This window comes from Lytechinus variegatus, chromosome 12, assembly GCF_018143015.1.
Source record: "Lytechinus variegatus isolate NC3 chromosome 12, Lvar_3.0, whole genome shotgun sequence".
Lineage (NCBI taxonomy): Eukaryota > Metazoa > Echinodermata > Echinoidea > Temnopleuroida > Toxopneustidae > Lytechinus > Lytechinus variegatus.
Window position 1 is genome coordinate 9,472,913 of NC_054751.1, and position 24,882 is coordinate 9,497,794.

The 24,882-nt window shown below is 34.9% G+C and overlaps 2 protein-coding genes across 2 annotated transcripts in view; both read right to left on the reverse strand.

Annotated features, from left to right (window-relative positions):
* Positions 1 to 8,427, reverse strand: part of LOC121425728 (protein glass-like) — a 28,815-nt gene extending 20,388 nt beyond the window's left edge. Inside the window, exon 1 of the mRNA XM_041621895.1 lies at positions 7,609 to 8,427. Coding sequence (XP_041477829.1) covers positions 7,609 to 7,805 — 197 coding nt within the window. The 5' untranslated portion in view covers positions 7,806 to 8,427. The remainder of the gene's footprint in view (positions 1 to 7,608) is intronic.
* Positions 8,428 to 18,223: 9,796 nt separating this feature from the next.
* LOC121424828 lies at positions 18,224 to 24,201 on the reverse strand. Its single transcript, XM_041620625.1, has 5 exons — positions 23,848 to 24,201; positions 22,206 to 22,266; positions 21,584 to 21,694; positions 20,721 to 21,176; positions 18,224 to 20,300 (listed from the first exon to the last, which is right to left on the reverse strand). The coding sequence occupies exons 2-5, from the start codon at positions 22,264 to 22,266 to the stop codon at positions 20,230 to 20,232; spliced, it is 699 nt and encodes a 232-aa protein (XP_041476559.1). The 5' UTR covers positions 23,848 to 24,201; the 3' UTR covers positions 18,224 to 20,229.
* Positions 24,202 to 24,882: the final 681 nt, after the last annotated feature.

Genomic DNA, 24,882 nt, shown 5'->3' on the forward strand with positions numbered 1-24,882 from the left:
GTCCATCAAAGAGAAAGTTGTTCACATGTGACATCACACATCCTTGTCGCATCGCCAATGGGAGGATCTCCCAAGCATTAGTGATTGCAATATTCAAATGCTCATAACTTTCTGATTGTTGTCCATTTTTCTCAACCTTTTGCTGATCTGTTTCTTTGATTTTGCTGTTTCGACACAAGCCTACTTATTCCAAACGTTTCATTACCCTTTAAAGGTCAAGTCCATCTCAGAAAAATGTTGATTTGAATCAATAGAGAAAAATCAGACAAGCACAATGCTGAAAATATCATCAAAAACGGATGTAAAATAAGAAAGTTATGACATTTCAAAGTTTCGCCTATTTTCAACAAAATAGTTATATGAACGAGCCAGTTACATCCAAATGAGAGAGTCGATGATGTCACTCACTCACTATTTCTTTTGTTTTTTATTATTTTGAATTATACAATATTTCAATTTTTACGAATTTGACAATTAGGACCTCCTTGCCTGAAGCACAAAATGTTAAAATAATGGAATTCCACGTGTTCAGGGAGGAATGATACTTCATTTCACATGACAATGACGAGAAATCAAAATATTTCATATTTCATATATGAAATAGTGAGTGAGTGAGTGATGTCATCAACCCTCTCATTTGGATGTAACTGGCTCGTTCATATAACTATTTTGTTGAAAATAAGCGAAACTTTAAAATGCCATAACTTTCTTATTTTACATCCGATTTTGATGAAATTTTCAGTGTTATGCTTGTTGAATTTTTCTCTTTGAATTCAAATCAAGTTTTTGTTGGGGTGGACTTGTCCTTTAAGTTTTGAAGAAGAAAAAAACCGGGAAAGGGGGAAATGAAAAGAAAATGACGTGTGTGGAAATGGAAAGTGGCTTGAGAGATCTTGTGTTGCATGTCAAAAAGAAACAAGTTCAAACTTACTTTCATCTCACCTTGCGCCTCCATTACCTTATTCAATTTTACATTTGTATTTATTAATTTAAAAAGTAAACCAAATAATCAAAATGAAAATCATTATTTTGATTTATCTGTGATCTGTGATTTCTTCTCTTTTGCAATAATCTGAGTTCTTAAATTATCTTTAACAAGTTTCGAATCATTATATTAGGGCGCGATGATGTTGGTTTGTATTATATTAATTTTAATCGTAAAGTCTTCATTAGCTTTGGCATGTTTGGTAAGGTTCATTAATGTCATATTAAGAGTATCATCGAACATTACAATATTACAAAAGCGTAGGAATCATTAAATGCATTTCTCCAATTTAAATATGGTATTTTCCGGCAGTTATGATTCAAATTCATATGTAGCGCCCTCACTACACTGTTAAAAATCCTTGATTTTACAAAAAAAAGGAAGATATTGCAGAAAGCAATAACATAATCATTCTGTAAATTCATAAAACAGGAATTTTTCTGCAATTTAACAGAACAGGTCTGTTTAAAAAGGGGGAAATGGTGTTTTATTCAAGGAAATTTGTAAGATTCCATACACCAAATACCAATTTCTTGTAAGATAACACAATCTGGTAAGATTACAGGTGTTCTCGAGACTCTGCTGCAGGAACTTTTTTTATTTTAAGGATAAATTTTCTAACAGTGTAGGAAATGATTTTATTTTTATTCAAAATGACGATTTGAGCAATTATTTTACATATTTAGTAAATGGATATTAGAAAGCTGCTTGTAAAAATTATATCCTGTATCATTTCTCTCTACCCTTTATTTTGCTTGAAGCTCGTCTTCATCTTTCCTAATTAATTTTTGTTCGGCCATTTGTTGATATGTCCAAAGAGGGAATAGGGCACCCATAAGCCCCTTTAATCGCCGCTCTTATCTCTTCCATTATGGCAATACGCACAATTTTCTCCTGCAGGGGGGCGTAAAAAATCGAAAGCGAAGAGATCGAGCTTGCCACGGGGCGCTTTTACATAATTGAAAAATATTGTGCACACTCTTTATGAGGTTTTTTGAAAATTTTCAGTGAAAATGTATTTAGAATAACTGCCCCCCCCCTTGCTGCGTACGGCCATGTCTACTATTAGGCATTCAGATTGTTGGAAGGATATACATTAATAACATTGCTAAAACTGAGGATATAATTTTATAGGAAATTAGTATACTTTGGTTTAATTTTGATACGATATTAAAACAAGCAATAACATCAAAATATAAATAAAATTGCACTGATTGAAAGTGTCACAGTTAAATTTCTGGTGCCAAGTGGTAGATTCTCGTTTTATTATGTGAAACGGGAATCAATAAAATCTAAATTTTATCTATATAAATATAAATCTATGCCAACTCGTCGTTAATGTTTATATATTTCAGATTTCTAATACTTCTTTAGCCTAGCAGATGACTAATTTTCCTTTTTTCAATATTTATTTCATTGTGATATTGTTATGTCTATAATGCCGTTGTCATTATCTTTGTCATTTCAATTTCATTATAAATTGTATGACTCAAGATGTAGTGACACTCGATTACGAAAAATTCTAACTTTTGTGTAAGCTGCGAGAACCCGAGATATGAATCAATACCTTTCGAGTGATTTCATATTTCAGAGAATTTATGAATTCCATTTTCATTACAATATAGATTTTAAAAGAATTAAGGACCTATAAAGAAATAGAAAATGGAATACAAGTGCATTAAATACCATGAAGTTCTGTGAAAAGCACTAGTATTTGGCAAGCCAACCATACCTCATCGCAAAGAAATCAATGGTGTCCCAAAACCGCAGGGTTTTGACGGTCAAATCTGGACATAACGCTTGACCACTGGTCAAGCAGTAGGTCATAATTCCTTTTTCATTTGTTCTTGTTATTGAACTTTTTATAATAGCACAATAATGCTGTATGCAATGAGTATTGTGGTCACAGTTTTGTCTTCATTATTCTGTTCTGTACAACAGCATAGTAACACCATGCGCTGGACAACCTGAGCATTTTCTTGTGTTGGTGTAAAAATTTTCACGTGCAGTTAGATTTTGCAATCATCTGTTCCCAAGAATTAATATTACCCTTTTTTTCTTATTTCATTCATACTCTTAATAACCAGTCAAAATAATGCTTTATTCCAAAAAGCTTGTATCATTGTCTGATAAATATGAAAAATGTAAACTATATCTATATCTTGGGCACTCTGCAGAGTGGATTTGGCGCATTATAAATCACATTAATCATTATTATTATTAATAATGTCAATTAATATTGTCGAAAGGAATATAAATAAATATCTTTCAGCGACTGAAGACGACGACGACGATGACGACAATGATAATGATGATGCTGACCATGATACTGATGATCAGCAACATTTTCAGTTCCTTATAATCTCGCTTAATTGTAAAATAATTCACTGTGGTTATTACCATGATGTCAGAATGGCATTTTGAAGAAAAAGGAAGAGGTGTAATTCAAAACAACTTTAATAAAAAAAAGCAACCCTCATTGCTTTCGTGATTATTCTTTAATACTGTATTTGATTTTACGTTTTGTGATTAACTTGAATGTCAAAGTAAAAACCTTTTTTTATATATTTTGTTTTAAGTCTCAAGATAGATAGATAATTATAGAAGTGTGGGGAATTTCATGAATAGCAGCTTTTGCCACTACTTTCATTTGAATATTATGTGAAAAATATGGGGATAAGGAATAATGGTAGATGTATCATCATGAAATAAAGTTCTCAGAGCTATCCTCTCTTTTGGAATTTTTTGTGAAGCCCCCCCCCAAAAAAAAAAATAATAACGTTACCGATATTTAAGCCAGGGAGCCCAAATATAGCTAGAAATCAAAAACTGTACATTAATCAGACATTGAAATGAAATGAAAACCGATATTAAGTAAAATTGCATTGCAGTGGACAATATATAGTCAATTACTACTACTAAGTAGAGAGTGATGCGAACGAGAACTTTCAGGCTAAATTAATGTGTGAATCACTAAAAAATATTTACGTGATTTAATTCTCCACAAATTACTGTGTGGTAGTTAGAAGCAAATTATGTTTTTGATAATTATTTTGAATGAGGGGGGGTGTTGCGCAGTTTCCCTTTCGATTTCCATTTCTCTCTCATCCCTCCCCCTCCTCTTTTCTTATTGTTATTTTTTTCACCCCTCCCCCCTTTCATTTCCGTTCACCCCCCCCCCCCTCTATCTCCCATTCTCAAGTATCAACCCTTCTCATTCATCATGTTCATTTCGAATACCGCAGTAATTGCTCCTTGTCACGCCTATGTGTATTTTCTGGACATCCCTGTCCCATTTATCTCTATTAAAGAAACTATAAATATGCTTATTAATCACCTGTTGGATCTCCCACAAAGAACACTCTGTCTACTTCAACAAGTCCCTTATTATTCAATGTTGTCATTATTATTATATTCTGCACAATCAAACGATAGCTATAATCTTTGTTTACTCAATCTTCATCTATAATCTGGTAACAAATTATACTTATATTTTTTTAGTTCTGGGCGTGAATTTTTAGTTCTTTCTATCGGCGTCTCTATCTATCTTTCTCTTTCACACACACACACATCCACCCACACATACACCCACGCACATATAGGCCTACTCTATTTTCTATTCCTTCACTCTCTCGTCTTTCCTTTACGCCAATACACATTCCGTTACGTTTTCTGTTGATCGTTTATCATGTTCCCCCCCCTCCCCTTAAAAACCGAAATTCGTAAACATCTTAAGTAAACAAGTTCTATGAAGACATCTAAATAAAAGAATGAATTAGTAAAGAAACTCATAGACCACCTCAGCAAATTAAGCTCATTTTTCAATGGAACCTTTAGGAAAATAGTACATCCAGCGCAAAGTACTTCCGTCTCACTCGATCCCTTTCAAACTCCCCCCCCCCTCCTCCTTCCCTTCTCCACCCTCTCGATTTCCTCCATCTCATTAACACCCTTACTACAAAACTAACAACCTTATAAATACTAATTGTCCAATGGCTTCTGTTTTTACACAGCTTCATCTACTTTGTAATGGGCTGTCGTTTCAAACACACACTGCAAACAGAAACCCTATACATTTCAAGCAAACTGGACCAGCACATAATGCAGAGAGCAAATACAAATTCACCTTAAACCGTGGGGTTGATTTCACGACCCCATTTCAATCTTCCCACTGGTGTCGAACCTGATCAGATGAAGCGATTTAGTTTGAAATTGCATGGCTTGCGATTAGAAATCTATCTTTTAAGTATTATGCTTTCCAATGCTCCGTGCTTTAGCTTAAAGTACAAGTCCACCCTAACAGTCGATTTGAATTAAAAGAGAAAAATCTAACAAGCATAACACTGAAAATTTCATCAAAATCGAATGTAAAAAAAAAGAAAGTCATGACATTTTAAACTTTCGCTTAATTTCACAAAACAGTTATATGCACATCCTGGTCGGTAAGCAAATGAGGAGACTGATTACGTTATCCACTCACTATTTCTTTTGTATTTTATATGAAATATTATAATTTTCCCCGCACTGTCATGCGAAACAACGATTAATTCCTCCCTGAACATGTGGAATTAGCATTGTTTAATATATATATATATATGGTTCAATCGAGTTAGTCTTTATTGTCGAATCTGTAAAAAAATGAAATCTTGTTTGATTCAAACAATAAAAAACAAAAGAAACAGTGAGTGAAGGACATTATCGACTGTCTCATTTGCATGTCACTGGGTTTTGCATATAACTGTTTTGTGAAAAGTAAGCAAAACTTTAAAATGTCATAAATTTCTTATTTTACATCCGATTTTGAAGAATTTTTCAGCGTTATACTAGTTTCATTTTTCTTTATTTATTCAAATCATCATTTTTCTGGGGTGGACTTGACCTTTAAGTATATATACATGTATATGTTTCCTATGCTTTAACTTTATCCAGATATTATTTAGAAAAAGAAGACACATGAAATGAACGATAGACTTTTTCTTATCTTGTTCAGTAACCGAATACAATTTAAACGACGGTTTGAAGAATGATATGAAATAATCACAACTTAAGTGGTAAACCTTTCTGCCAAACTGATTGATAATGCTAATGCTATATGTTTCAACCAATCTAACAAAAAGTTTAAATATGTTCCCATTTAGAACATGAATAATTTCCTTTGTCGTTTACAGGGTGAAAAATAATATAGTTTAACGACAAGAGAGTATCCAAGGTTTCCAAACTTCTTACAATTTTATATTTCAAATTTCATTTTTAATTTATGAAATCTCGTTGATCTTTCGAATATTCAAAGTAAATTACTTCTATTTATTTTTTCAGGCAATCAATGATTTAGAATGAAATTGAAGATAATTTTATCGTTTTTATTTTTTCTTGTGTATCCAACACTGTGTGATGTCTTTTCCTCGAAAAAATCTAAGTTCACATTTTTGTCATCATAATTAATAAAAATCATCAATAAAATCAAGTCCTGTCGATAATTATTATGATTTGAATATAAGATATACAATTGTTCAATTAAGCGTATAATTGTATGTCAGTGACAACCGACTTGAACCAAAAGTTACAATGAAGTGAAAGTATTTAATAATTATACTTGTAAATTCTTAATGAAATATTCACTTTTATAGCACGTATAACAGATATGCATTTGAATTATTGTAAATTAGTGACCATGGTGACTGATTTAATTGTAAGTTAGTAATGTAAATATTACTGTAAGCATCTTTTTGTTACTTGAATTGATAATGGTAATGTAAATTGGTAATTTAATGATCTCAAAGCATTTCTTTTATTAAATGAATAATTACCAAAAAAATGTACTTACGAAATTTTCATTTTTTAATATTGAACTCGTGATCTATTTGATCTCGGTTTTCCTTCGTTCTTCTTTCTTTTTGTCTTTCTGGGGTTTTTTTTATACAGAAAAGAATATTTTCAGCTCTGTATGAAATTCGATCTGAAATGACTATGTGGATTACAGATTGCTATTTCAAAAGGCAATTGAATTTAATGATTTGTTTTATTTCAATTATGCATCATAGAAATAGGAATAAAAAGTTATCGAAAATATGAATTGATTTCTATATGATCATACTGGGTTGAACTGATCTTAGTTGAGCTTATTTTGATCATAATGCTACTATCATTAAAACATATTAAAAGAGATCTTAATTCCAGATAATTTGACAATAATTATCATTGCAATCATACAGTCACAATTAAAATAACAATTCTAAAATGTTATATGCATTAAACAGATTATGCATCAAAAAGTATACTTCGTGATCAGTTTGAAATCAATCTTCATCTTCATTTAGCTTTTTAAGCTTTTTAATTGCAGTTGAAATGGTACAATAGAATAATAGAATTCTGTCACAATTATAAGGAAATATCAAAAGGCGCCAAAATGTTTCAGTAGATCTATGTAGGCCTGGACCTATGTCCTTTATTGGCTTTGTAATTATGTAATAGTTTTCAAAGTTCATCAATATATTCTATGGGGGAAAAAATGATTTCACGTACTTCAGAACGCAAATTGCAGAACTTGTAGGCAGTTCAATATGGGGGGATGCTGAAAGATGTCATGACTAATATCAAACTAGATTTTGTGAGAAGGGACTTACTTCATAGGTTGTGGACCGGAGTTGTAGGCGCTGAGGTGCACTGGGGTTGGGTTCCCCTCGTAGCCCGGCAGAGATGAGTGAACTGGTAGCGAATGCGACGGGACCAACGTTCTCTCCCCGTGTCCAGCGGGCGGGCTTCGTGGGCGATACGGCGACGGCTCCAATGGGCTCGGGCTAGAATAATACAGTTTCTCCATTTTTATTTATTCAAAAAGCCACGAGTTCGAATAAATCTGAGGTGCTTCGCTGATTTGGAATCACCTTTTAGCGAATCTCGAAGAGAGCGTTGAAAGAAAATGGCAGGAGACCAAAAAAAAAAACTGACGAATTTCAGACAGAATCCATAACGAGAATCTTTACCCCAAAATGTGAAAAAATAAACGGCTTTTCTCTAATCAAACGAATTATCTCAATGTAGGATTGCTAAATGAATCATATCATTTTCAATAGTTTCAGCCACTCTCCTTTGCTACGGTCAACCGTTCCGAATGAAAGTTTAAGGATCATTTGAAATCGGTGTCAAGACTGGAAAAAATCTATTTATTTTTTCTCTTCTGAGATTTCAGCTGCCCTGTATTGTCCATCGGTAAAAACTATCATCTCTTTCCGTTATTTTTTCGTGTCCTATCCTTTTGTAAAGTCATCTTTCGAAATCAGAGCCAACCCCCAATCCGATATACCGTTAGATGTAATTCGGACCCCCGCAAAATGAGGGTTTAGATGTTGTATTGTATACGGAACCCTCAGACCCGTAAATGAACAAGATAGTTATATTCTTTGAGAAGAAAGAATAACGAGAGGCTTATGGCTGGTGGCGTGTCCAACTTCCACCAGGCTATTTTAATCCCCGGATTGCGGAGCGCTCCTTTGAGAACAAGAAGTTTGCTTTTCATTCATTGGAGGAAAAGCTTCTAGTTTTTCCTCACTATTATTTGATGAATCTCAACGCCCATTGAAAGCGGTTTGCAAAAAAGGAGAAAGGGAGAGTGAGAGTTAAAAAAAGAAAATACAAGGGATATATTAGGATCCGTTAGAGAGGGATGGAAAAGTTGAAATAATCTTCTTTGAGAATTTAGAAAGATGTTTTTGAGGAAAGTATAATTCATGTAATTGGAACGAGGTTGTTGATGTATTTGCATGTATCGAGCGTACGGTGGATAATACGATGCTTGTTATTTTTATATTGCGTTTGTAATTCAGAATGTATTAGACAAAATAATTCATGTTGACAAGCAATTCTGTCTTCAATTTACCCGAACTTTACATAAAAATACATAACACTAAAACATGTACACAGAATAGTATTCAAATTATGAAAATCCATTATTGATCAAACGAATGAGTATTTATATAGTTTTAGGCTCTTTCAAATGAGAATTCATGTAAAATTCAAAATCCCTTTGGCAACCATGCACGGCAACTGCTGCATTTATGACGATCATGGGAAATAATCGATGATAATATAAATAGTCAGAGATCGATTATTATCTTTTTTTTTCTCTCTGATCATGTCATATATTTTTTTTAATATTTCATTTTGTAATTGCTGAAATGCATTAGTATTAATTTCTAGTATTTTTTTGAAGTTTGATGTATAAGTTGTATAATTATATTGTAATGGATTTATTGTATAATTTATAATTATGTTTCAAATAGTTTGTACAAATTGTTTATAGAATCTGATTGTGTATTTTGATTTGAGAGAATATAATAAAACATCCTAAAAAAAAAGTGTGAGGCAAGTTAGGATCATGACATGCATGAAGTTAACGATTAGGAACATCTTTTTCCAAACAATTTATAACCTTTACAACATTTTTAGATAAATATTTTTTTCTAACTGCATGTGATGGCTTCAATGAATCCTTCTGTGAGGACCCGTCTACCCCACTCTAAATGAACCAATTGCCAAGTATAGTGAAAAGGAGACAATTATGCCTAATTATGCGGTGATTATGATTCAAAATCTCAGCAGGCAGTGGATTGGGAGATTGTAAAAAGCGGGAATGGAGAATTTGCTCGAGCTCCGCCTCAACATATGCAATATGGCCAATCATGCCAGTGTCACTATAAGACCAAGTTGTGGGGGGTTTTGTGAAGTCTGATATTCAATCGTTAACGCAATTATGTATGACACTTTTAATGCGGATTTTGTTGAAAAGGCTTAATTTTCATAAATCTGATTAATCAAAAAGGTTTATCAGTATTCAATAAATTGGGGTTTAAGTATATCATTGTGACAGTATGCATGGGAGGAAGCGTTTTCTAAGATATTTGAAAGATGATGAAGAGGATTGGTATATCGAGATGCAAAATTATGCTGACGGTGATGGTGAGGATGGTGCGGACGATGATGAGATGATGATGATGGTGATGATGATGATGATGAGGATGATGATGGTGATGATGAGGATGATGATGATGATGGTGGTGGTGGTGGTGGTGATGGTGGTGGTGGTGATGATGATGAGATGATGTTATTTGTGATAATTGTTGATGACGAGAAAATGCCGATTCGAGATTTGATGCCGTTGTTGATGCTGTAATGCTTAAACGTAAGGATTACCGTTAAAGATTAGCTTCATGAAGGCGTTTCGATAGTCGGCACAAAAAGAGGGGACAAACAAAATACACCTTTGATTTGACCATTGATTGAAAGTAGAGTAAAAAAAGAATTTTGTTGTCAGGGGATGTGCACTCTAAATTGAGTAAACTTCTACTCCGGATATAATTCCATGGGAGTAAAGAAGACAAAAATTGAATGTGTTAATTTAATTATGATAATAGAAATTGAAAATACTGTAGAGATCTTGATGATTATTCAGGGATCATTTTCTGATTACATTGATAAAATAGATAACTGGAGACATCCTGTCATACATGTACCCAACAGAGCCCAGTACCATGCACCATGATCATATTCTGCACCGAGCACAGTCCTTTACCCGAGACGCAGTAAACCATATAAAACCAACAATGGATCTGATATTACCATGTTATTGAAAGGCGATTATTGAAGCGTGAGATATTCTCTTCCACGTGTATATACGTTGCACTCGTTCAGGTCAATCCCGTACCGATCCAGGGATGTGATTTATCATCAATCAAAAAGCACTTTGTTTACGAACTGAAAGTGTTGGTGTGAAAGACCTATCACATTGTTTTATCCGACCACGTGATGTGGTTGTGTAATCTAATGTAGATAGTAAATCATTAATACAGAAGGTGGTTTTTTACCAACTGCAGTAACACTATAGCTAAACCGACCCAGACTCTCAGAAACCTATTACGTTGTTGCCAATGGTATTTCATCGATCGGGTTTGTAATCGGTATCGTTGGTGTGACTGTTGCAGAATGCCAATGTTGGAGGTGCCGTGGCCGAGTGGTCTAAGGCGCCTGGCTATACATGGAAAGTCCGGGGTTCGATCCCCGGACGCGGCACCTATGCCCGTGAGCAAGGTATTTATTCTACAATGCTCTTTTATCTTGCTTTCAAATAAATGAAAATGCTATATGCATTATTGATAGCTAGGTGTGCACTTGTTTTAACCAAAAAAAAAAATGAAATTAAACTTACAAACGATACTACTCACCAGACTTTACGAATCCTCTCAATAGCCATGAAGCTCCCATTGCCATTTAGGGGTATTTTGTGGGATTTTCAGGTAACCATTTTAGAAGTAGGTATATAGAAACGGATATTTAAAATAAATCTTTTGTCAAAGAATGCTTTTCCCGATTTGCGCTTGGAACTCGAACCCTGGCCTTTAAGGGCGTGATACATGTAGTTGATTGAACAGCATGACTCTCTTGTCTTTCTATATTTCTTTCTTTCTCTCTTTTTTGTTTCCTTTTTCCTTCTTTTTAAATAAACATTATCTGTCTGCATGTCTTTCTTTATATTTTTCCTTTTTGGTTCTTTTTGAATATAAATTATCTGTCTGCTTTTCTTTCTTTATGGTTACCTTTTTTTTCTTTCTCTCTTTTGGTTTTCTTTTTCTTCCTCTCTTCGTTATTTTATTTGTTTTTTTTTTGCTCCATCGCTCGATACCAATATCTCCCCCGTCCCCGCCCTCTCCCATCTTGTCCATACATATTCCCCACGTTTTCCCCCATCAGCCCTCTCTACCCCCTCACACTCACTTTACCTCCCCTTTTTTGGTCCTTTGGGATTAGGTCTTCAAGCATTTCTCACCTACTCTCCAGTAGATAATGTAAACCGTGTACTCTCTCCTTTTTTTCTTCAGACACACTTTCGAAACCACAAGCTAATTCGTGTCAATAGGACAAGTGCTTGGAAACCGTACAGGTCTGTTTGCTTAAAATAAATCCTATTTTACCACAATGGATACAAATCCTGTACCGAGCTAACCAAAGCTTGCGAAATACATATATCATTATGAACCGTTAGATAATATTATATCCACATAGGCTTAAATCAGCCATCTTTGACTGTACACATAAATTATTTACTCCCAAACCAGGTAAACTTTCAAAATACTATTTAAACGTGGATATTTTGAGATTAGCTGTCCTATTAAGTTTCTAATGCTGTTGGTAGGCTAATCAATGTTCATCATTTTACATTGTTCAGTAGCTGTTTACAAGATGCCCTTCAAAATTATTAGCATATACAACAGCATCATATATGTTCGTCTTTTATATTTTGTATATATATGTATATATAGATATATTTATTTATTTATATATAGAGAGAGAGTCAAGATAGATGAATATCAAACTCAATATGGGAGTGATTTGTGTCGTAATAAATCAATAAAATGTAAATTTTCTAAAAGAAAAAATGCGAATGGTTTGTAATATTACCTTCAGTATATCAATACACGAATCATTTCACATCCGCCCTGAAAAAATAGTTATGATCATTAACATAAAAAATTGAAATTTTTTAATTTCATATCCCATGACTTATGACGTCAAGAGCCAAAGACTTTGAATTTTGATATTTTTCTTAATCTTTCATGGATTTTCCTCAACCTTTACCGATGTATTTTTTCGAATTTTTTTACAACAAACTGTTCGTCAGGGTGATTTTCCCTTTTAAGACTGCGTCCAGGAAGGTTAATCGAAGTCAGATAACACGATACTTGGCAGTGAAGGCGTGGCAGGGAGTTGAAGAGTCCAGGGGGCGTTACATCAACATTTTCGTCCGACAAGTTGTTAAATCTGACATCTTTCCTTGATTCTGATTGGATGAGAAGCATTGTTACTATGGTAACTGTCGGATAAAACAGGACTTGTCAAATAAAACGTCCGACAAGTCCTTTAATGAAACGCTCCCCAGATATCTAGTTTTTCCCGTCATCATACAATCGGATTGATAAGATACGGGATCATGGCTTGACTAAAGTGTCCTGACGGGGTCAATCTTGTTCTCACTATAAGATCTTGTCTTTTTTCCGACATATGACCTCATCCTCTGGCCCTCTAGTCAAGTACATGTTGTCTTTTTGTCTTGTCACTAGCCAGGGTGACTTGATTCTTGATCGTTTTCGGGTTCTCGGTCGGTCAATAGTTATAAAGAAATATATAACTTAGTCCTTTGATATTTCTTCTAAATTCGAATTAACGAGATCCTGTATTTTTTTTAATCGTCCTAAGCTGACTTTAAGAAATGCGATATTCTTGTCTTTTTGTCCTCGTTAAGTCGAGTTATTGACATTTTTCCTTCTTGTTTCTCGTTCACCTTATGTCGACATGACCATGTTGACGAGATCATGTCTTCTCGTTCAGAATTTTGATTATTATCTCCTCGTCCTCTCCAAGTTGACTCTCCGAGATTCTGGAACTTTCATTTGTTTTAGATTATATTGTGTTTAGTAGCGAAGACGACTTGTACGACTTTTTCTCGTGGTGAAACTTCTCGTTATGTCGGTGTACTTAAACTTACCGTGTATGACCCATTGTCGGTGGTATGACCCCATAGTATATATCTTTACGACCCACTCTCCTGGAAATAGACATCCTTGACATCCTTCTTGTCCCGCGCGCGCTACAGGGGGGCGCACTCTACATTTCTAATGAAGCTGACATCAATAAAAAAAAAAGGTATTGCTGAAGTTTGCAAGTAAGAGACATCTATTATTGGTTGTGGCAATAATTGTGAATGTGTGAATCATTCAATGATGATTAATTTGATGTATTTCAACAGGGTTGTTCACCTCAATAAAACTCAAAGGCATGATTTTTGCTTAAAGGTCAAGTCCACCTCAGAAAAATTTTGATTTGAATCAATAGAGAAAAATCAGACAAGCACAACGCTGAAAATTTCATCAAAATCGGATGTAAAATAAGAAAGTTATGACATTTCAAACTATCGCTTATTTTCAACAAAATAGTTATATGAACGAGCCAGTTACATCCAAATGAGAGAGTCGATGATGTCACTCACTCACTATTTCTTTTGTTTTTTACTGTTTGAATTATACAATATTTCAATTTTTACGAATTTGACGATTAGGACCTCCTTGCCTGAAGCACAAAATGTTAAAAAAATGGAATTCCATGTGTTCAGGGAGGAATGAAACTTCATTTCACATGACAATGACGAGAAAATAAAAATATTTCATAAGTCATGTAATAAAATACAAAAGAAATAGTGAGTAAGTGATGTCATCAACTCTCTCATTTGGATGTAACTGGCTCGTTCATATAACTATTTTGTTGAAAATAAGCGAAACTTTAAAATGCCATAACTTTCTTATTTTACATCCGATTTTAATGAAATTTTCAGTGTTATGCTTGTTGAATTTTCTCTTTTTGTTAAAATCAAGTTTTTGTTGGGGTGGACTTGTCCTTTAAATTTGTAGATTCAATTCACTTCAATTCATTTATTTCACTCGATTATACTGAACACAGGTATACAAAATTACATAATGGCAAGAGCGACAATACGTAGTAACGAAAATTGTACTACAGTAAAATAATGTACAAACTGACCTAGAATGTGGACTGACATTAAAGATCTAATGGATCCTAATAGTTCCAGCTTAGTGTAAAGAAGGGAAAAAAATTAACCCCAGAGAACGTTTCAAAAGTGGATATTGGATATCACAATAAGAAAAAACGAATTTCTAAGTCAAGGTCAAAAGCATTAAGGCCAACAAACTTTTGATTTCATGAAATAATTTTTTTCTCTCTTTTAAAATAACCTTTTCAAGGTCATTTCAGACAAAATAACTTAAAAGAATTTGTAAATTTGTAGATTATTTCAAAACTTTTATGAAATTTTAATGGATATCAACATTCTATGAAATGAATATAAAGTTCATAAGTCAGGGTCGGAATCTATTTGACATACCTTTTACTATTTGTTTTATAAAGTCGGCAGCAATGCTCCTGAATCCACCTCTCATGGCGCTCCACACCCTGCTCGATCCACTGCGATCATGGCGGTGTCATCGTGGTCATCGTCGAGGCCTTGGTCATCATCGAATTTCACATGCTCCTACCAGTGTCTCATGGAATCGACGGAGTCACCGGGGGAGTCACTGCTATCCTCCAGGGCGTGGTCGACATAGGGGATCTAAATTTACATGCCAACACCATTTAAGAGGCCAAAACCGAGAAGAAAATGATGATTAAGAAATTTCAATAAATGGAGAAATCAATGAAGATGTTATTTTAGCACTGCTTTTATCAGCACCAGACCAGCGCCAGGCCCGCGTGGCAGAGTTTTTGAAATGGTGATCGTAAAAGTAGCTCGGCTCTGCTATGGTTTCTAAACGCATTTTATGTAGTGCAGACATGAGTGCAGACTATTTTTCGCGCGAGCCTGCAGGTGCGGATCAAATGTCATGAGTGTCTGCCACTGAGGTAATTTTTTTTTATTAATTTGTATTTTGTTCTATTGGTGGCAGCACCAATTAGGCTTCTCTGCCTTCTAAGCTGTCTCCTCGCTTCATTAATTATTTATATTTCTTGTTTATTCTAATATGTTTTGGAAAAGCTATTTTCAATATCTGAACGAAATAAATGCATACCGGTATATGAATATGAATGAGGTGTCGGCCGGCGCCATGAAACCTCCAAACCGTTTTGGAAGTGCGCCCTCTCAGTTGGAAATCGACAGAGGTAGAGCTAAAAAGCGACAGGGGTAGTCGCGAAATTCGTCGAAGTTGTGATAAATTTGAGGGTTAATGTGCTTTTAAAAAATGCAATGCCACGGTGTTACTTGACCTCATGGTCATGATGGTTGTCATGGGACTTTGATCTTCTAAAAATAAAGGAACATCAATATATTCATAATTACAGGGCACTTTCAAGATTGGATTAATTGGGTCGCCCTCATTCCGTATCTTTTTGTCAATCATTTGGGTTTTGGGGACAAATAATCTTGTAAACCAAGATGCTTATTATACTTGCATGGTGCACACTCACTAATGAATTTTCAATTTACTTCACAATGGCACCTTGCGCTCAGTGATAAAAAAAGAATGTTTTCAACGATTTGAAGCTGTTGAAAGAGATTATTCTTCAGGGTTCAATATTCATTAAAATGTAATAATAGGCAAATAGTAATGGTGAATGTCGAGGATAGAATAATAATCTATTAATATTAATTAATTTACTCATTTAGAATTTCTTTATATATCTATGCACAATGAAATATCAACTGAATTTATCTAAGGAAATTAAACACATAAATGAAAAAAAATTATGTTACTTTCCAGAAACCTGCTCCAGGTTAGTCGACTTATTCCATTTTGTTTGATCTACACGTACGCATTCTTTGTCTGGAAAACAGATCTATTTAAATAATTTATCTTACCTATACAGAGTCTACTCGTTGCTCTATCTTGCAAGCTGAAAATTTACACTGCAGGCGTCGAACGTTTGATGAATTAAAATGAAAATTGAAGAGTTTTGCCATCACCAATATAATATCTGTAGGTTCTCTTCCTTGTCATAATTTTGTTTACACTCAAGTAGCCCCCGACTACTAGCATGGATACTGCGAATCAGTCGTTCTAGCTAGCTTCCCATCAAATCTCTTATTCCTGTTCTTCGTTCATTGTATATATGTTTATCTAAAAGCATTTTATTTACGTGCACTGTCTCTATTATCGTGAGGGAGTAATCAACTTTCCCGCCATTGTGCGCTCGTGTCGCCTCAGTGCGCATTACGTAATCGCCAAGTTCAGCACCAGATAAGAGCACCGCTGAACTCTAGCTCAGTAAAAATTCGATTTTCGGCTATTTATTAACATTTTGTAAATTCATGATAAATGATAATATAAAAATTCTACAATCATTTATCAGTGGCAGATCCAGGCGGTATGTAAGAAAGATGCCTCCTCTATTTTGCGAATTAGGCTCGTCATTGAGCTCAGATTGCTTGTCATGACATGGTGTGCGCCCTCTATTTTAAAATCATGGATCTCCCATCATTCACTCATCCAAGTACAAACTCGGCGTTAAATGCTGAATAATTATCCTTGTCAAAAATAGAAAAAATGTGCAAATTATGTCAATTCGAAAACATATATTTTATATGATTCTCTCGACTGGTTTGAATTTTGAAATGTTATTTTTTTCGATATGACGTGAAATATGTTGTGATCCCTCCCTGAGCGTGTGGAACTGCAATTGTTGTGATCTATTTTTATTCAGTAAACTAGAAATCTGCGAAAATGATTGTTTCATACAATGAAATACACGATAAATAGTGAATACGTGACATAAACTTTCTCATTTTCATATAACTACAATGTCATTGTTTTGTGAAAATTAAGCGATAATTGTGAATTTCAAAACTTCTTATTCTAAATCTGATTTGATTAAATTATCGGCATTGTCGTTATTTGATTTTTCTCTTTTTATTAAAGTCAACTTTTTGTTGGGTGGACCTAGCTGCTCTTCAGTTATCATCATGGATTATTGTCAGTTATATTTCTACAATGCAGTTCCTGATCAACACAATGAGACGGATTTAATTGACGACCCTGAGCGCTGAATAGCCACGCCCATAATCCCCTTCTCACATCGCCTTATCTCTGCCCCCCCCCCTCTCTCTCTCTTCTGCCCCCTCTCAATGATTACTATCTCCCTGGGCCATTGTCTAATTGTGATATGTCGCATACTCGCATATATATGTAGAGTAATATTACAGATAAAATTAATGTAATTTCTAGCAATCCACCTGTCAACACGTACATGTATATCATGGGAAATGACATTAAAATGCCAAAGACACTCGATGCTGTGTTTTTGCAAATAATAGAGTTCCAAAACCAATCGTTGGGAATGATGTAGAACTTTACGATACCTAAAATGTAGTATTTATTTTTATGTTAAATAATTACTCCTCGTACTTATCGCTCTAGTAACATCACGCGTTTTCCCCCGGTCTTTCCAAAATGCAATCTTTGTAGAACTATCACTTCACGCAACTCTATCTCCCCCTTCTCTCACCCCTTCTCTTTCCTTTTCCTTCTTTCCCCAAGCTCCTTCTCTCTCTCTCTTGATCTGTATCTCCATCTGACCCCCTCTCTTCTCTCTGTCTCCCTTGCTTCTTCTCACTATCAAACTCTATCCTCTAACTCCATGATTACATTTTTTTTAAAAGAAAGACTCAATATACACTGGAATCAATTACTTTGTAGACATTCAGCCATTTATTGCCCATTACTCGTTATAGTACATCTGTTATGACCAATAAGGCTATATAGCTAGAACACTGAAATGAACATTATGTCTTCCGTTTTCAACCTAAACGCAATTTTTCGAAGATTATAAATTTTATGTTCCCCATGTCAGGGTTTTAAGAAAAAAATATCATTCTGCTCAATCATGCTTGCTAGATTTCATTATGATCAAGCAGTCATTCCCAGCAGTTTATACGATAGATTCAGGGGACAATAGAATATTACAACTATCAATACTTATAACAATGCAATACAAAAATATAGAGATGACATTTTCAATTTTTGGTTTCAAATATACATTGAAATCGTGCTCTCACGCTACAACGGAAATCTGACTGAAGATTTATTTTAACCAGAAAATAACACCCTTATTACTAGTTGCATAACAGTGCTATGGGCATGTTCGTTGAATTTAGTTCATAGCTCATTTTATACAAAGATAAAATAATATATATATTTACACTTTCGTTGCAATTATTTACACTGTACATCATCACACACGCAAGATAACGAACCACTTCCCAATTAATAAAAATACACCATGTGTGGAATATCATCAATTAAAAAAAAAATGAAAGAAAAGCATTTATAATTTAAAAAAAAGAAAGTCTTAAAAAATGATGTGGATGCGAAAGACATAAGGGTTTCGATTATAACCATAATTGTGAATTTCTATCTAAGCACATACATTTCAGTGAAAATTATTAAATAGTCATGGTGCGCTGGCAAACATTTGACACAACATGCATACAATTCTCACCGTTAATAGGAATCCATGATGGATTTAAAAACATATTTAATTGGAATGTAATGACGTCTCATTCAGGAACTTGCCGATTCTTTTGAAAAATGTATAAAGATTCATTCCTACGATAAAAATACCTAATAGTTTATTGCATTTGAACAGGTCTGACATTGGTAATTTAAAAAATACAAAATAAATCAACAGCTCTGCATCTCTTCAAATAATGTCCAATACGGGAGGTTAGGTATTCTAAAAATCGGATTTTTAATTTGTACTAATAACAAAGCCTCCAAATAAATCTAATATAATTTCAACTTTTTCACCATCTGTAGATTTTTTGGGGTGAAAAGTGTCAAATATTCCGATGAAATTTCGACATGAGAAATGATTTTATTGACTAAAACTGAAATCTACAAGAGGCAGAAAATTTGTGCTCTTTTAGCATAAATCGAACATCACATGTTGCCATAGTAGACAGGGCTCAGCAGTGATTCCCTCAGAATATAACAAGGGGCGACTGAACTTCATTATTTTAGGAGTGACTGAAAACAAATCCCATGCCATTCAATTCTGAACTTGAGCTCTCTCATCAATTATATGTTTAGTAAATTTCTGACCGCCAAGATTCGCGGAGCTTATATTTAAGGGTAATTAGGAGTTCCTAATAGTGGGAAAAAAGAATATATATCTTATTCATTTTTATTATCGGTCTTATTTAGTAATCGATGATGAAAAAAAGTGTAAATAAAACCTCGAAAAATTAAATGCCGAGCCCTGCCTGATTTCACTTCTTAAAACTGCAATATCAATTACGAACCAGAACAAATATTGTTAGTCCGTGACAATTGTCAAGGAGTCAGATCGGCGTTCATTCTTTCTTCATTTTCAGCCCTTGTATCATGTGACAACGATAAGGCATCCCTTTGGCTTTATTGCATGCTGTCATAACCTCTCGAATTCGCTGCTCCCGCGGCGATGGACGGACATCTTGAGAAATAGACGAACAGCAATACAGCAGCCCTGTCTTCAGTTTCGTTCCAATGCAAGACCGAGCTCACCCACTGATGACGTCATGGGAGGACGAAGAAATTTTGAATTTGATAAAAGGCCGTCATTTTGGTGAATGGAAACGCTAATTCAGGGCTAGCCTAATTCATGTTCGAATATTGTTCATGAGTTTTTTTTTATCTGTGCAAGTCCAGTATCATCTACGATGAGGTGAAGTACGCCAGCAACGTTGATACAAGGAGCGCGATAAAGCTGATTCTAGCCACACATCCTGTTGGAGAGATCGAAAAAATATATGTATTGCGCTATAGATCAAATCAGCCATGGTTATCATCCATTCACTTCTAGAATAATCATTTTATTCATAACAGCAGGGAAAACTAAGAACTAAACGACTATCATTCTCTTATATCAATATTACTTAAATATCAATCTAAACGATACGCATCTCAAATAAATGAGACAGAAATATCGTGTCGGTAGACAGAGCTACAAAATCAAATTAACGTAAAGTAACGATCGATCTAAATAGGGCCTATAAGAATTAAGATTCAAATTAAACAAATAGATGTACATAATAATACCTCAATTTAATCCTCTAAACAATGACAGGAGACAAGATCACGAAATCTTCTACCAAAACCTTATACTTCCTATAATTGATTTCAACAATAAAGAATAGTTTTCTCACCTGAACATTCCAGCGTACCGGTGTACCCCTCTGCAACCGCACCAAAGCTAAGACAATAGTAGTTATTGGTTGAACTATCATCGGTGTAAGAAGCTCCCGAAGCCTTTGAGATCTCGACACAAACGTAGCCATTTTGGTAGGTTGAGCAAACTTCGGAAGCGACGTTGATCATGGTGTGGACGTTTTCTATGACGATAGACTCTCCGGCAACGATCCCGGCATCGAGGTTGGTGGCTGACGTCAGCAGAGGTGTGATATCCTGGGTTGTCGCGTTGCTTGACGTCGGGTCGGCGTTGTCGCTGACCACGATGAGGAGGCTGTAGAGGTCGGAGTCTGTGGCTGTGATGTCAGTTCCTCCGGCGTTCTTGATAGTGACGTTGTAGGTAACGATGTTGTCGACATCCAGTGTGAACTCGGTAAAGTCGTTAGTGATGACGAGACCGAATGCCTGAATATCTGTTGAGAAACAAAGCAATCGAAATGTTGTAAAGCAATTTCAACGTTGGGCTAAGGACTAATATGATAACAGGTCGTATCGATTACGCAGATAATGTGTTGCGTACGGGGTCCACAAGTTCCTTGTAATCCGTAACCACGATTTCTTATTTTCACTTCAAATGCCGAAAACATAGATGAATGTCGGGATAAACATGATGGTGAAATAAGAATACTTTGTATTTGTACTTCACTATCTCACACATTTCCTTTTTATGTGCTCCTCATATAAACCATTGCCCCGACTAAGCTATAGGCTACTAATTACGGTGCTCTAAGTTTGCTGATGAATTCTTCACTGCCGGTTATTCCAGGATGTCCAGTAAAATTATATTCCCAGATTAAAAAAAAAGAAATGATCTAATTACCTGATGGGTCTGACTCGCCATCAGTCACCACTTCGGTGACGACCTCGGTGACGTCGGTGAACATGGATTCTGTTCCAGAGCCATCGCCCGATCCTTCGTCTTGACAATATCCTGAAAAACAAAAGGAGAGCACAAATGTATAGAGCATACACAAAAACTCTTAGCTGTCTTTCTTGTGCATTTGCCTGCATTGGAAGTGAACTGCGAAGAAATGCACATCAAGTATGATGATAATCCCGTTAAGAAAAACTATTAATGCGTTATTTTTATTCGATCCATTTTGTTGGTCTTGACGAGTATAGATTTCAACCCCAGATTCCGCTTTACACGGCCGAGGTCGAGGATACATCATGAGAAATGTTATCAGGGAAATCACAAGCATGGCAATTTTGTCAAATATTTTATCTAATTATAAATCAGTTTGTGCGTAATAGCAATAAGTGGAAGATTAAATACCAGTTCAAAACATTGCGTAAGCATTACATATTGACCTCCATTGTAAAGTTGGTGTCATTTTCGAGATATGATTTAGGAAAGAGAATAATTAACAAAAATAAAACTACTTGATGACGTATTAAATTGAAATATTTCATGAAAACTTGCAACAATTATGATACCTTACCTGTTGTCAATAAACAGATGAGGGCAACAAAGAAAAACGTCAACTCAGTAAGATTGGCCATCTAGAAATTAAACAGAACAAAAATATTCGTTTATCAATTTGAGTGTAAATTAAAAAAAAAACTATTTGTATGGAAAGAATGACGAAATGCTTCGGCGAAAAAAAAAAAAAAAAACGAAGACGAATCCGAAATGACGATTCGTTCAAGCATCATCGCCGCGCAACCTAGCAACCGATCAACCAAACTCGTTTCACCTGCTTTTCATTATCATTCCTTTCATCAGATGAGACGTGGGCGGTGTTACGTAACATGGTCATTGGTAAGATTCATTATAATATCGAAGATGGCCAAGGTATTGACTGGATAGGATGTTAATCCTAGGTGTTAATACGTCAGGGCTTAAACTAGACAATGAACGTATCGCAATGATTTCTATACTTGCATGAATGGCTGAATTTAATGAAAAGCAAGGCCAAGTATCAGGCTTTGATAGGATCTTTTGGAGACAAAAAGTCACAAATTTGGTTCTCGTTGGTTACCGGAACAATGACATCAATTCACAGGGAAAAAGACTATCCAGGGAAATGTAAACGTATAACAATCCCTTTTTAAGATTTATTGATTTTCTTTAATATTACTAAAAAGATACTTGATATTCTATGAATAACAAACAACTATATATAACAAATTTGCATAATGATCAATTCTCTGGCTGTGGGCATCAACGAAAATACGAGGCAAGACAAACGAGAGAATGTCTTCATATCAAACTCAACCAGGATAAATTCGCCAAGTACATTAATGACACAAGTAGGCCTACCTCTCGATAAAATCATTAACTAATGCGTAACATTCACATGCAATAGTGTGATGTAATCATTAACACTAAAATGAAAATTATAATTATATTTCCAAGTAAACAGGTACTGTTTGTCTTTTGTTTGTTAAAACTTCCCGCAGGATGGAGAACATTTTATTTAAAACCAAAATTGAAAGAAAATTGATGTATTCCATAATTACGATTAGGTTATATAGACTTGATGTAGCCGAAAATATTTTCAAGTATAAGCTTCAGAATTTAGCACATGGGTGACCATTTTTCGTTCAATTTTTGACTTAAGACTAAAATGAATACCAAAGGTATTTCAAAATGTTTAGAGGTTGACAATACGCTTTCTTTTCAACGTTGATATAAAGAGATTAGCTTTAATATAACGTTACTCTTTAACAAGCATACACAGTTACGATATATACATCCTATTAGTTACTTTGATTTTCGTTCACTGATTAAATAATTGTATCGACAACGAAAACTATACAGCAAAACCCGATGAATTACTTATAAAAAAAAGCAGTGTAATATATGTGATTGCAGGAAAGCAAAGTTTAATGAGGAATAAACTTCTATTTAACATGCCAATGTACTAATAAAAACGAATATAAAACTCAAAGTATACTGCCGATAAGTTAAAGCTTTCTCAAATTTGAGTCATATTTCGATGTCGTAAAAGTTGGGCCTAAATTTTACCACGTGTGCCAAGTTCCCGCCATATGTGCCATGGTAAATAAAAGTATAAAAAAAGATTGAAATTTCCATCAAACTTATACAAACTGCAGTGAAAACAAATATCGAATACTCACTTTTTATATTTCGTTTCCTTGCTACTATTTCCGTTGAAAAAAAGGTGAGTTATTCCGTGTTTTATTCGGCTTGGCAGTTGGCGTTGAATAAAATTCCTTGTGTCGTCGCTCGAAGTTGTACAGACAGTGTCGCCTCCCCGGCCGGTCTTGGTTCGTTCGGGCGTCTTCACTCTCGGTGGCTGAATGTTTGGGAGAATCGGGTGCGTTGCTAAGTAATCACTTAGCAACCACGACAATATTACCGCAATCGCTTAGGTGACTCTACAACGTAGCGAAGGACGCTAAAAACATGGAGGAATGAGGACGATACGCTTCATTTGCATCAGAAAGAAAGAAGGTTCACAAGTAATGTCCAGATAAAGGAGCCACTATAGAGGGGACAATTCGCAAACTCTTATATCTGGGTCACATTCGATGAGTAAGATCTTCAAAGTTATGTCGCTTACAAGGAAAATCAAATATCGTCTGCGTGAGATTTCAACCACCTATGATCTAACGTAGATGTTAAACACCTCAACCCGGTCCGGTTCGAGCGCGCTCGTATGCACTGATTTATCGAACGCGAAAGTTTAACAATATATACTTCATAAAATATTCATAGGAATATTGAATTTCCTCAAATCTTTTCCCCTTCGGACAACCCCAGTAAAGAGAAGAAATCGACCAGTCCTTTGGGAGGGGGTACTCATTCGGCGTAATCCCTTTTGTAAAGATTCTTGTCCTATTGTGTTGTCGAAGGAGGAAGACCAACGTAGAGGATTGTGGCATCGCACAATGGCTTTTTTATGGGGAATGCTTGAATAACCTGAATAAGGAATAGCAAAGTGGTCAAATGTGTCAGATGAAAGATTTTGTCACAACTTTCGAGATAGTTATACTGCACAGTTTCGTGTAGGCCTACACCTTACCACAATTTCTATGACCATACTAGTGAATTAAGCCCCAATCCACTGTCTTTCTTTTATTTCTGGCTCCGCTATTAATTCTTCCCTCGTTCAGATCAGTAGATAGTGTTCAAATCACATTTATTTCATG

Coding starts and splice junctions, on each gene's coding strand:
- LOC121424828 (XM_041620625.1), bottom strand. CDS start 22,266: ATGGCCAATCTTACTGAGTTGACGTTTTTCTTTGTTGCCCTCATCTGT. Junction 21,695..22,205: donor CATCTGTTTATTGACAACAG/GTAAGGTATCAT, acceptor TTTGTTTTTCAG/GATATTGTCAAGACGAAGGA. Junction 21,177..21,583: donor TGGCGAGTCAGACCCATCAG/GTAATTAGATCA, acceptor GTTTCTCAACAG/ATATTCAGGCATTCGGTCTC.